We start from the raw sequence: 14,309 nt of genomic DNA, 5'->3' as shown, positions 1-14,309 counted from the left end.
TTCAGACTAACGTTAAAGAGTCTGTGATATTCCCTCTGTCTCTTTTCCTTTCTTCCTCCCTTTTCTGGTTTCATTGCTTCTTGTCCCTGTCTGATACAAAGAACCCCTCAATGCATGGTAGGTGAGATCTGAGAAAAGCATGTCTGTGATCTGGGAAGAGGGAACCATTTTTTGAACCTGTTTGTATGAATTGGCAGCTATCTGGCTCCATCTCCCTTTTATCTTGCTTCTGAGTACTGAATAAATCAATCTGCAGTCTCAGAGGAGGAGACAGCATTTTCTGTAAGGTGGGAAGAGGAGAGAGAAGCACTTAAAGCCTTCTGGGAAAAAACCCCACTGTTCTGATACTTCAGATGCCGCTGTGTGTGTCTGTCAGCAGTGGTTAGAGCAAGTGGTCTTTCACCTTGGATTTTCTGGGTTCCTATGTCCCTCCCCAAATCTGTGCCATGTCTAGTGAGGAAGGTGAGCACACTAGTGTCTTGTCCTCCTTCAGGATTAAACATCTTTCAGTGGGGAGTGGAACAGGCCTCATTTTGCTAACATTTTTGTAGCAGCCATGCTATGATTGAAGTTTTTTTTTCTTTTTCTCTTTTTTTAAATGTCATTCCATTGCATAAAGCTGTTATGACATGCTTTTGGAGTTGTTAATGAACCTGCTGTGTTTCTGTGCTGTCTGCCTCGGAACTGCTGTCACACACACGGTGTTTGGGTCCAGAGCTCAAACCCAGTGGGACTGACTGGTCACAGAGGGACACCTGCAGGAAGGTAGAAGTGATGAAGACTCCCAGGTAGCCAATAGAGGGGAAAGGAAGAGCTGCAATATTTTTGAGGAGCTGAGAATTGTTCTCATGGCCCCCAGGGAGGAGAGATGCAGTGAGGTGTTGAGGCTCATATGTCTGTGAGAATGAATGCCCAGAGCTGCTGGCCCTGTGGGTTCCCAGCACGAGTGGGCAGGAGGTAGGAGGAAGTTCACTCTGTCTTCTTACAAGTTATCTATAGCACTTAAATATAGAAGAAAAAAAAATTAGCAGATGCTTTTTCCCCTCTTTGATCCCTGCCTTGAAGGAATAAAGCATTGGGCTGAGTGCAGTGTCAAATGTTGTTATGAAAACTTTTTTGTATGTGACAGCTTGACAGATCTGTTCAATGTGCTACGTGGTGAAGTATGTTGCTCTTGTTGTCACTGAGGAATAAAAAAAAATGAAGAAGGGTTTTATTTATAAAATGATAAAGCTGCAGAAGTCATTCTGGTTTAGGTCACAAATGAGGTTTGAACTACAGACAGGGAAACTCTTGGATGAAACTGTCCTGGCAGGCATGTAGCTGAGTGCATGAGTGTCTCACTGTGTCTTCAATTCTCCTGTTTCCCTGCTGCTCAGACTTTTTTTGTTCTGTTCTTCCTCAAGCAAGACCTGTCCCTTTGATTTTTCTGTAAAGTTACTGACTCACCTATGGGAACTGTAAACCAACCAATTCATTCCCTTCCTAGTGCTTGTAAGAATGTTTTTGAATTAACCTTATGATCATCTGTGGGCAAGTGAGATATTTGCTGAATTCTGGATTTGCTTAAATACTGTGCATGCTACTAAAAAGTCCTTCAAGCTTTTTCTGCTGCGAATGGATGGGAAAGTGGTTTTCTTCTGCTTTGGGCAGCTTCAGATCTAGGAACTCAAATATAACCCTCTGCTTTTCTCATTCACATCATGGCAATGGTGTCCTCTCTCCCTGGTCCATCCAGCTGCAGAGGCTCCCTCTTGTAGCAGGCAGCTGCAGCATGCGTGGCCACTCCTTGCCCCTTGCCTGCATCTCAAGGATGTTTTGGAGAGAGGGCCGTGGGCTGCATGGCTTGTCGTGGCAGGAGCGCTACAGGTTGGCCACCCCACCTTATCGCTGAGGGGCTGGATACGTTGAGGTTTGCCTGTTGTCTGGCCTGTGCATGGTCTGTTTGTTCTGGTTCCATGCGGCCAAGCTGAAAGTTCAGACCAGGCATTTAAGATCATTTGTTAGAAATTATGTTTGCAGAGTAGGTGTGTTAATTGCAAGAAAGGCGTTTCCAAAATTTGAAGTGATGGGGAAAGCGCCAAGCTTTCCAAACAAAACAAGAAGGTGTTAGGCCTCCTTTTTGGAAGTTTGCTAGAGTGTATCTGGTAAAATGACAAGTCTATCTATAAACAAAGGTCTTGCATTTTGAAAGACCCTACAGGGCTGATTTTCATTCTTTCTGTTGTCTTTTGACTATTAAAAAAATAAAATCCATATGAAATCTAAGTATATATAGTCTAAACAGGATCCTGGTGCACCTTCCAGATCCATGCCATCTCTGGGGGTGTCATGGTGATCCTCAAGGTGCATCCTTTTCCTTACGCCCTTGTTCGCAAGGGGAACAGGCCCGTAGGACATGTTGCCCACCACAGCACTGAAACTTAGCTCTTGTCTGAACAGATGAAGCTACATAGTGCATGGAACTGCATACATTGTCTAAATTGCTCCTTGTTTTCAGACAAACATTGGACATCAGAAGTCAGCCCAGCTAACCTGAGTCAGCAGAATAATTATGCGTATATTTAAAATAAATGCCATGTTTAGGTTACTGCTGAGTCAAGGCCTCATAAGTGGATCCATAGCTGCTGGAAGCTGTTGATGCTGTGTTGAATTCAGAGGAGAGACAGCAGCTGTGGCTCTGCATGTAACCATTTTGAAAGGTTAACGAAATGCATGACTCTTAGTTTTTTAAAAAAGCGTCGAGTGACTAACTTAAAATATAACTGAATGGATATGTAAAATCTGGACTGCATATTGGCTTTATCTTCTGTATTTCAGCTTGGCTATTACTGATTAACTAGACAAGTTTCCTTTCTGCCTGTAACTTGACTGGTAGGTTTTGTTTTCAGGTTCTGCATGTGGCACTGCGTGTGAGCTTTGAGGAAAATGTTTAAATCCATGTAGATTTGTGAAAAGAAGTTCTGGTAATGCTCCCAATAAGATAACACATGTTCATGTGAAAACTGAGTTTTATCTCTAAGCCATTCGTAGAAGTCTCTGCAGAGTGCCCTTAACATTCAGTACAACATTTTATCTTGTGTCCCATCAACGCTGAGTATCCAAACTCACAACCTCTACTTTTAAGGATGCAGCAGTTTTGAAAAGTATTCTTACTTTTAATGAAGTTGAGAGAGTAGCACATTTCCTAATTTGCCATAGTGCTGCCAAAAGTGCTTTTTCTTCCCCTTCTCCCAGTTAGCAAAGATGACCTGTTCGTGTTTTAGAGCCTTTGCAGCTGTTTTTGTGTTACACTCTGGTCTTTGAAACTCTAATATTGTTACACTCCTCTCAAGGATGATTGCGCAAAGCCCGTGACTCTTAACTGAAAAACGTGAACCTCTTCAACATAATTATAACCAAGGAACATCTCTGTTCTTAAAGCAAATGCTGACCTTCTCATTCAAGTACTTTGCACTCTTTCTGTACTTGGCACTTGCCGTGACTGGAGTGGCAGGCTGGGGAGGGAGGACTCCTGGCCAGACCCTTTCGCCTCCAGCCTTACTCCGCTAAATTGATCAAGTGTGGCACGATGACTGAAGTGAGAGCCAGGGCTCACTGATACAGCTCAGGAGGGAAGCTAATGAGCAAATTATCCTTATCTGTTGCAGGGAAGAATTCCTGTGTGAATGAGGCCATGGTGCCCGCGGGGGTTTTACTGGTGGTGTTTTCTTTTCCTTGTTCCCCCCACAAGCTTATATTATCAGCTCCACCTTATAAAAATTCAATGAAGACATATTGCAAAATCAGTGACCAGAGACAGTTCTTTTATTTTCATTCCTTGAGTTTTGAATGCCTCTTGATAGTTCCTCTCTTTTTGACAGCAAGCCAAGTTTATTGCAAAACTTTATATATGAAGATTTTTAATTAAAATACACGTATCATGGTTAATCTTTTTGATGTTCTTCCACATTGCATCAGCAATTGGTTTTTTATTTGATTAACAATCTATTAATATAATTGCAGTAGAGAACATCAAAAAGTGCTGTGGTTACTAGTGCAGCACCTGTCTAGAGTTTTGCAAGTTCCTGAGTTCCCTTTTCCCTGCGAGGGATGAGCCTTGTGCCACGTCATCAGCTTGACCAGAGTTTGACAGTTGTCTGCGTTGTGCACTTTCTCTGAAGCACAGGTTAACATGTTCTCCCCTAGGAATCCGCAAGCTGAACAAAGTTCCTAAACTGATTTAAGTCTCTTAAAATAAAACTGTATGGTAAATAACCGGGAGTTTAATTTGCAACAGCTCATCAGGAAGCAAAGCTAATGCATTTGTCTTTATCAGCAATGGAAGAAGTCAAAATAATCTAGTCCAAACTGCTCGCTCTCTTGTCTTGGGCTGATGATAATGTCTAAACTCTAGGAATGATGGAATACCAGTTTGACTTTTTTTATTTTCCTTTCTGTGTCAATTTTGTGTCCTGCAATTTCTCACCATGCGCACCCGCCTGACAGCTGAGGCTCTGGGTAAGTCTGTGCCGTGCCTAAACCCTGGTGGCTGGTTTATTGTAGCCCTTGCTGTGGCCTCTTTATGGTGTCTGGTCTCCACTAACTGCCTAGACTTTAATTCCAATGAAACTAAAATACCGCCTAATCCTAATGAACAAACCATCTTTTGATTTATTTTCTTTTGGCATCTAATTGGAACACTGTAAAAGAAGTAAATCGGTATTGTAGAGAAACCTCTCATTTATTTTAGAAAGGGATTAACATAGACTGATAAATCATGTCACAGTTGGGAGAGAAGTTAAATGGAATAGACACGTCATCAAGGTGATATTCAAATAATTGAATATCTTATTGTTAATATGACTTTTAAAGTCTAGAGCTTGAAGTCCTTAGTGTTGTTCTTTGTAAACCTGTGATCCAAGTCCCCCTTTTTTTTTTCTGAAAATTGCATGCGCCTTTCTTAACCAGTAGGTAATCAATCAATATATTTAACTTCATGCTGGGGAAGGGGTGGAAATCAGCATCACAATTGTCTCCTCTTCTGCTGCCTGGTCACATCTCAAATCTGTTTAAATTGGAGTGCTGTTTCACTTGTATTGCAAATGTAAAGTAGCTGCCTTAGGATTCATTCTTGTGAATGACGTGGTGTTTCTGAATTTGAGAGAAACAATCATGCCTCCACCTGTAGGTGTAGTGACGTAGGTGTTGCCCTTTGGAGAAGCCTGGATTGATCAGATCGGGAGACTCTTAACCGAGGTGCCTCAGCTGCGCTCCTGGAGCTGGGCACTGTGGTGCATGCTGCTTGTCCCCCTTTTTGAATCCACACTTCATGTTTTTCCTGGTTTTGTAGTTCAATCTGGAAGTTCCCTTTGATAACTTGGAACTTTTATTTTAAGGGACAGCTTAGCATTTTTGAATGTTAGCAGCTGATTCAGATCTCCGATAGCCACCAGAGAGACTCAAATTTGGTTGCTGAAAGGATCTGAAGTTAACCCCAGCGCTGAGCTTTTCCACATTTCCATAAAAGAAGGCAGAATTCTTCCATTCTCAGCGTAGATCCATATTAGTTTATTTGTTGACTGGTCTGTGCAGGACTTAAAGGGGTTGTTCATCCTGGCAGATGAAGCAAAGCAAGTTTGCTCTTGTGGAGAAACTGATTTGGGATGAATGACTTGGAGCCTGCTTTGGTTTGTACGGGTAGAGGTGTACTCAGCATTGCCTCATATGTGTAAATTCTGCCACACTGTAAAGTGTCCATATTCAAGTTCTGTGCAGACACCTGAAAAAAGTGTGAGAGAGCACTCTTTGAGTGAGAATGTGGAAAATAATAATTTTGTTAATGTTTGCTACATTACTTTCTCAATAACAGCATTAACTTTAGCAGTCAGACTTGCCCTGAGAGCATCATTCTCCTCTGCTGTTGCTGATACTTTTGCTTGTTTAAGTTGTCTCATAAAATACAGGCATGAAACTGGCTTGAAAATTAGATTTATCTTTTTTCTTCTCCTAATACATTTCCTTTACTAAGGTTGTTTTTGAACAGTGGTTATTTAAAAGGTGCATGAGGCTTTCAGCTGGGATTCCACACAGAACACTATAAAACTGAGGGTTTAATGCATGTTGGGCCTTTAAAGTTCTTGCACGTCCTGATAATGATGTGAAGCACCTGCTCTGAAAGTAGCATACTAAGCCTGTCCTTGGAGTAGTGGTGAATTCATGTTAATATTGATGAGAAACAGTTTGGCTCTCTGCAGTTCATTAGCTGTTACTTGCCTGTGTCAAGTCCCTGGGCTGTTGGAGCATGGTGCTCTTGGAGAAGCCAGTCCACAACTTCTGGTCCTGCATTTCTGCTCCTCTCTGCAACACCAAAGGTCCACTTTGAGAAAGGGTGGATTTGAATTTCTGCTTGGTTTTCAGATGATAAACTCATTCTTCCGAGTGCAACCAGACGTGCTCTGCAGAGCCATCCCTACACCATGTTCTTGTCTGGCTCGTTGCAGACCAGAGACCTGTGACTACATTTGATGCTTTTGACCGTTTCTAATGCTGATTGCTTTGGTGGGTCATCCAAACCTGTCTGCGGCTGGGGTAGGGGTGTCCTTCCAGGTGCACTTTTGCAGCTGCTCCGTGATGAGACTGTTCTGAAACTATTTTCTGTCACTACGTTACTTGTGTTGGTTTGGAAATATTTCCAAATGGGTAACCGAAAGGCCAGAGAATGTGGGCCGGAGAAAATAATCAATTGCTGATATTCCTTATGGAAGTGTGCCTCATGTACACAGCAAAAACAGTGCAATCAGTTGTCAGGGATGCCATAGACAAGTGATCTTGCCCTCATTATTCAAAAGGGGAAAGAACTACATTGCTCTCCAGTGGTTAATGTTCCCTTCTGAGATAAGCAGTGAATTCACACTAGTGGAGACCCAAGGTAGGTGAGGAGCACAGGTGATGGGCGGTTGGCCCTCACATCCTCAGTGTCCTCTGGCTGTAGGAATGCTGTTGAGGGGCTGTGCTCTGCTCTGCTTAGTGAAGGAAACTGGTTAAATTGGGCAGAGATCTCATCCTTCAAATTCCCGAACTGTCTGAGTGCCATGGGAGGCAGCTGGCAATTCAGGGAGTTGAAAGAGTTATGACTGATTTCAAAAGACTTGCTAGGTTGATGTCTGCATTATGGAACTTTCAAAGGATGTTAATAAAGCTTTCCTGCTCCTAAAAGATGTGTTGCAAGGAGACGTCAGGAGAGAGTTGTTTTCATGCCATGTGCAGACTGGGACAAATGACTTTGGGGTAATCTGTGGAACAGGAAAAGCAATTAAGCTGAAAAGTATCTTCCCAGGCTCAGAGCCTGTGTGTTCTTACAGTCCTGGATTTTGCTCCTATCTGGATAGCTTCTGAATAATGGTGCAGTGCTGCCTGAAATTATGGGTTTGACATTCACTTAACTGTGTGTGACTTCAGAGCCTCATCTGAATCATTCACCTGAGCTTGTTTCCTGCTCCATGTTATGCCCCAGGCAGCTTGTGTGTTTTCACACAGATGCTCAAGAGCCATAGCATAAAAACAGGTCCATGAAAGTAGCAGTGAGGAGATGATATAGCTGTTAATGTCTTCACTCACTCAAAGGAATTAAATGGAGACTTTAAGAAGTACAGAGGATGTTGGAGATCGATGCAGTTTTACACGCACTTTTGCCAAAGGGTTAAAGTACACAGCTTAAACATTATCCTGAAAACTTTGTTGAATTGAGTCAGTTACACAGGTGTAAATGAGGTTTATTTTTGCCTCATGTTTTGGGTGCTCTTGTTGCTCTGGTTGAAGATGTGGTGCTCTGTGAGGTCCATGTAAATTACTAAAATTCACTATAATTGAGCCCATTTTCAATCAATGGAGTCCGGTTGCTTTCTACGTTTGTATCTTCTCACTGTGCAGGTGAATGGGTTTAACAAGGATTTACTGAGTTAAGCGCGTGGTCATATGTTGGAGCAGCTGAATGTTTATAGCAGTTCTCCAGAGCTGAACTATTGAGTGTGTAATTTAGTTTGCAACGAATGTATTTTGCATTTGGTACTTCCATGCTAGTGAGCCAGTTTCTAGGTTTAAAAAACAGATTATTTCACTTGTTGTAGTTTCCAGGCAGCTCTCAAAATAAAGGGTCTGAGCAGTAATGCAAGTCTCAGTTTCATAAAGAATTTGAAAGAACAGCTAAAGAGAAAGTGTAAAATGTTTAACTGCTGCATCTGATTGCAATGAAGAGTATGGGGAAGGGCCTGAAATGTACAGCATGGTCTTCAAACAGAAGGGTCCAGTGTGCCTCCTAAGGCTGACAGGCAAGAAGGCACAGGACCTTGAGGGAGTTATCTGAAACTCTTCTGTAACTTGTTTCTGGCAAATGCTAATTTTGAAAGAGGAAGCAGATGACTGCAGCTTCAGTCTTTTTAAAAAGGTATTTACTTCCAAAACCATTTTATGACCGCACTGCATCAGTCAGCCTGGTCTAGAGGACCAGACACTGGGTGTTCCTGCTGGCAATTTGGTACCCAGATGACCTTGATGGTGGCCGTGCCAATGTTGCACTGCACGTGATTCTTCAAGGATGTATCTCAGAGCTCTGCATGTGGGTATCTGTGCAGTTTTACCTAGGCTACATCTAACTCTGCAGAGGAGATTTGGATATATCCAGTCTGTAATGCCACTAAGCCAGTGTGATTCTCTTTGCTTCCTTCCCTGCTCTCTTTCCTGCGGCTCTGGCTGTGTATTAGCGCAGGGGAGCTGATGACTTTGCCTCGCTCTGGAATACTGAAGAAACACAGATGATAATAAGGCAAAGGTTATGCTTTGTAATTTTAACCTTGAGTCATCTGCATTGGGTACTACACACACCAAGAGACTTTGTTCCTCCTCTTGCTCATAGCTTTAAGTCCCCCATGCAGAAAGGTTATTGTCCATAAATATTGATTTGGGGTAGCTGCTTCTAACTCACCCAGCATTTTTTCAATCTTGTCTTCCTGGTATTTTGCAACAGTGGCATGGGTATGTACCTGTCGTACTTAATTTGCATGTGATGGTGTTTGTGGAAGATTGGAGACAAATTTACACAACTGAGTTCTTTAAAATATTTAGGGGAGTAAGCTGCATGAAAACAGCTTGCAACTGCAACGGTGTTGACTCAGTAATACTATGGCTAAGCAGCAGCTCTTCATTCCTAGAGGAATGACTTTTTGGCATGGTGCAGAGTAAATATTTGGTGCAGGATTAGGTATTTAGCCGTCACAGAAACTTGTGGTATTATGAGTTGATTATAATTAACACAGTGAAGCTTTTTGATTGTGAAACATTGGATTATTTTTTTTTCCATAGTCAGATGCTGGACATTAATACGTATTTCAGATGTTGATAGGTTTTGGGAGTTTGGACTTTGGACCAAAGAAAGCTGTTTTATCAGTTGTTTGTGTGTAGTACTGGAATCCAGTGGTCCAATGATGTCCCTGATATAATCTCAGTAGGAGATTGTTTCACTCATTTAGTGACTCTACAGAGTTGTCAGCACAAAAGTAGGAAGGAAGAGGAATATGCTTTGGGTTAGTGATTAATACTCTCCCAATTAGTAAGACGTTAATTTTCAGCAAGGATTATGTGAAGGGTTTTTACAGCTAACACTTTGAGAAAGTCCTTATGTGAAATGCTATCTTTGACTTGTTGAAACCTTTTGAATTGAGTTGGATTTCTGTTCTATGCAAAAGGAAAAAATAAATCCTATGAAATGCTTAATTTAATTGGGAAAAAAACTTGTACTAATTTGAATTAAGGGAAAATGCTAGTTGAGGCTCCAATTGCAAAAGCACAATCTGGCAGCAGTGCTGGTTGGAAATAAGGTCTTCCTCTATGGAGATCCACAGTTTTGACAAAATGTACTCTTGATTGTTTCCTCCATACAGGACGGGGTGACATTCAGCCCCAGTTGGACAGTGCTTTACAAGATGTCAATGATAAGTACCTGCTGCTTGAAGAAACTGAGAAGCAAGCTGTCAGGAAAGCTCTGATTGAGGAGCGCGGTCGATTCTGTACTTTCATCTCGATGCTGCGGCCTGTGATAGTAAGAGCTCTCTATGTTAAGTCAGTACAATTCACAAATTGGATAAGTGGCCAAAAGCCTCTAAAAAGAGTAGCTTGTTATGTCTTAGGAATGAATCTCTAGAGCCGTAGAAACTAGCCAAAATTCAACCTTCATCTCTGCCTACAAAGTAGCAAGAGTTGGGCTCTCTCTTGTAGGCTTCTGGAGTAATTCAGTGGTATAAGACGCTGAATGCTTTCAAGATGACTAATGGGAAAACAATGGGCACAAAGACTTAAGGGGGCTTGAGTGCCCTATATATACCAACCTGAGACATTGCTAACACACTTTTTTCCACTTCTTTTTTTCTTAAAATCACATTTTAATTTAAATCTTCCTTACCTACTCCAGTGCGAGGACTGATAAATGTTTCAAGACCTCCCCTGTGCATATAATGACATTATCTGACAGATTGCAGGCTGCTTCCATGCAATTTTCTGGCAGATCTTTTCCTCCTACATGACAGCTCTTTCAGTTCAGTATAGTTTCATAATCTCAGGTTGTCTGAAGCCCGGCGATGAATCGTTTGTGGCTTTGTGCAAGCATGATGCATTTCTGAAGGGTCTCCAGTGTCCTGGGAAGATGTTCCCAATGCTTGTTTACAAAGAGCATCAGTCTCAACAAAAACCATGGTTAGAGAAGTAGGGAGGTGATGGCTGAGCAGGAGGAGGTGCATTGCAGACTCTGAAGACCTGGATGAAATTACCATGGTAGCTAAGGGATTACTATGGTAATTTACAGTGCAGGAATCATCTGAGTTAGTTGTTCATGTAGCTTGAGCCAGAATCAATCAGATGTATTAAGGCTCTCTACCTGTATAGGGTCTTTATCTCAAAGTCTCCAAAAACTAGCAAAAAGTACACATTTAACACCTGTTTAGGTTCAAAGCTAAAATCCTTAATGGCACATTACTGAGTATACATAGAAGAGTTAAATCTTTTCCAAGTGAAGCAAAACCAATACTTTTTCTGAAGATATCAAAAAAAAAAGGGCTGAGACTTATTTATTTCATTGATGAGAGAAAGGATTTCTGGGCCTCAGGACTTACAGCAATCTTAAAGTAATTACAAAACTCTAAATTCATGTTTCCAGCCCTCTTTCATAATAGTGATTGCTTAATGGGCAAAGAAAAAGCAACTCCAGTGGGCATTCCCACAGTCATCAGCAAAAAGAAAAAGATTGTATATTGTGTTACAGGTCTGATTTTTAAAACCAAGACTGTGATTAGCCTTGCTCTTTTTTCTTTTCAGGAAGAAGAAATATCAATGCTAGGAGAAATAACACATTTACAAACCATATCAGATGACCTGAAAAGTCTCACCATGGATCCACACAAATTGCCATCTTCAAGTGAACAGGTTAGCTCTTGTTACCTGGAAAACATTTTTATCTGTAGCTTGTACCAGTTTTCCTTTTGTGTTATAAGAAATATTGACTACTAGTGTTTAGTAGCTTAATGTTATGTTTTATAGATGCTTCACTGCAGCAAGGTAATTTTTAACATAAGCAGTATTTTGAAGTACCAACTGAGTGCCCCTGAAGTATTTGGTGAGACCAACGTGAAGTGGTAGCAATTACACTTTGAAGTATATGCAATTCCCGATTTCTGTTGAGGGTACATGAGGAATGAGCGTCGTTTGCTCACCCTGCAATTGAGCGTCCGTATCTTTATGTGGTCGCAAGATTGGTGGGATTACATAGCTTCATGGAGTCTAACATTTGAACATTTTTCCATGCTGTCCTTAAAATGCATAGGAAAATGTGTATCATTAAATGACTCCAAATAGGATCTTTTGCTCCAACCCTGCTGTGTGAACTCAGTTTTCTTGTCATACCTTAATCACCTTATAATTGACCTGGAAGTGTAAAGGAGGGAACCTCTGCTGTGGTTGAATATTGGATCTGCGATTATTTTTTTTAAATTAGAGTTTTTAAACAGTAAGGCTATAATAGTTTTGTTTAAGGTGAAAAAAAAATCCCACCAAAAAAACCCAGCTTACAACATGGATACAATAAATCTCCAGTTTACCTGTAAAGATTTTTCCATTTGAATCTGAACTTTCCTTTTGTGATAGTAGCCCTGATGTTGAAGTGTGGTAGCTCCTGGAAAGCCAAGGATGAAGCTGACTCTCCTGTGTAATATAAACAGTGTAATTCTGAAAGAAAACTGAGGCTGGGTCCATTGGCACTGAAAGGTTGTAGTGGTGATGAATGTTGTATGACAAGCAGATGCTTTCTGTTAATAGGGGAAAATAATTTTCCACGTCCTTGATGCTATTGATTATCTTTCATCAGGTAATTTTAGATTTGAAAGGTTCTGATTACAGCTGGTCTTATCAGACTCCTCCATCCTCTCCCAGTACTACCATGTCCAGAAAATCTAGTGTTTGCAGGTAAGTAGACTGGTAATATTTAATTTTAACCTGTTTGGGGGCAAAGGGAGGAAAGTTCAGACTGTGGTATGAATTTGTATGCGTACTTAAATCTTAAATAACAACTGTTAATGAAATCAATCCCTCATGGTCTTTCTCTGTTTAAGTGTGTGACTGGGAACATTAAAAGGATGGGCATGACTGAACAACTTTTAAGCTCAAGACAACTTGAAGATGCTTTTGATTCAGTTCTCTTGAATCCATGTGAGATCAAAGAGCAGACCGTACTGATCTAAGCTCTGAGATTGTTCATTCATAATTTCCTTTTCTGTTTTTCATGTAATGACTTTTTAGATTATTCTAAGTAGCTGTTACTAATCAGTAAGTTAAAGTGTGTGAAAAGGAAAAACATCCTTGGCAATTGCCCTATCAGTCTGGTAGATGGAAATGCTTTTTTGATACAGATTTTTTGACTCATTAATGCTGTCTAATGCTGTCCTGAAATATGTTGAAACACTAGATTCTGTCTATGCTTTCTCCGTAAAAACTGTTTTCTCTCATAAAACAGTTTAGTAGCATGTTGCCTCCATACCCTGGTGTCTACGTTTACTCTTTCCTTTCACTGAAAAGGAAGATACGTGCTTGTGTATTCTGCTCAGCACCTTTCCAGCTGCTCTCGAATGATTACCTTTTAGTTTGCTTTATGAATAATGTACTACAGGTTCCCTGTGTATGAGCAAAGTTACCTATAGCATGTCAGAGCAAGTGAACATGATTTCTTCTATGTACCTACTTGTCTCTGCATGCAGATATATATAAAAAAAACTTCAATACTTTTATATATATATGTGAAAACATGCATATTTAGAGCAATGAGCACAGGCTTAAAGATGCAATATCCTGAAGCTGTAAAAGAAAATGGCAAAAAAAAAAAAGCGCATCATCTGTTTCTAATCAATCTCATATTCTTGTGTGGTAAAACCTGTATGTCAGTAAAATAAGGCAGAGCTCCTCTTCTGCTCCAAGCCAACTGCACATCTTGTGTGTTAGATGGAATTTGTGAGCAGGAGGTGCAGTCCTCCCCAGCTAGTCAACAGGCTGCTGCCAGTGAAGGCAGGAAACTGCCTGTAGATTGATGCATCCTGCTAGTCCTGCTCAGCCACCCCAGCAGGAAACTTCAAAGGCTCCCACATTGCGGCTGGCATGTCGTTGCTGTCATTCATGGGTACTGAAGATTAAAAATCAATGTCTTTGTAAAATCAATTTTTTTTTTCCATGGATATTAACTTGAGGTTTTAATTCTCTCGTCGTCTTTCTTACTAACTAAAGCTACACACCCAGAGGCTTGACTTCACTCGGCATGCCATCGCATGCTTTTTTTCTGGTAGAAAGCCTTCGTGTGAGTAAAACTTGTACCAGGTACTCTGAAGCAGAGGGTTTTCATGATGCTTTCAAAAGTCTCACATGTTGGCCTTCTGACTGACTGCAACGGCATGCCTAGAGGCAGACTTTTAGATGAACTGTGATGCCTTTGGACCCCTTGCTAAAGGTCCCATTGAAAATTTGAACCATGGTACAAGAGCAGCAAGGTGTAAGTTAGGAACAGGAGAGAGCCATCAGCAGACAATTTTTGTGCAAGTGCTATGCAAATGCTAGAGAGAGCATGTAGTGATCCCTTCATCCCTAACCTGACTTGAGCTCTGAGTGGTTCAAGAATTTGATCATTTGAGTAAAATCTAAGGTAAAATGCCATTTTCTCTCTGGTCACAAGGGATACTGCAACTGCTTATGGTTCTTTACTGATATATATGTGCATATATATATATATATAAACTTAATTTGTC

General features: G+C 41.0%; 1 protein-coding gene across 8 annotated transcripts in view; it reads left to right on the top strand.

Annotated features, from left to right (window-relative positions):
* Positions 1 to 14,309, top strand: part of MTSS1 (MTSS I-BAR domain containing 1) — a 127,802-nt gene that overhangs the window by 97,052 nt on the left and 16,441 nt on the right. For all 8 annotated transcript variants that reach the window (XM_086741257.1, XM_086741263.1, XM_086741262.1 and 5 more), the window contains exons 7-9: positions 9,918 to 10,075; positions 11,344 to 11,451; positions 12,389 to 12,486. In XM_086741257.1, coding sequence (XP_086597383.1) covers positions 9,918 to 10,075; positions 11,344 to 11,451; positions 12,389 to 12,486 — 364 coding nt within the window. The remainder of the gene's footprint in view (positions 1 to 9,917; positions 10,076 to 11,343; positions 11,452 to 12,388; positions 12,487 to 14,309) is intronic.

This window comes from Chlamydotis macqueenii, chromosome 2 (genome assembly GCF_036417535.1).
Source record: "Chlamydotis macqueenii isolate bChlMac1 chromosome 2, bChlMac1.mat, whole genome shotgun sequence".
Taxonomy (NCBI): Eukaryota; Metazoa; Chordata; class Aves; order Otidiformes; family Otididae; genus Chlamydotis; species Chlamydotis macqueenii.
The sequence above is the reverse complement of the archived record's forward strand: the minus strand, read 5'-3'. Positions and strand labels throughout refer to the sequence as shown.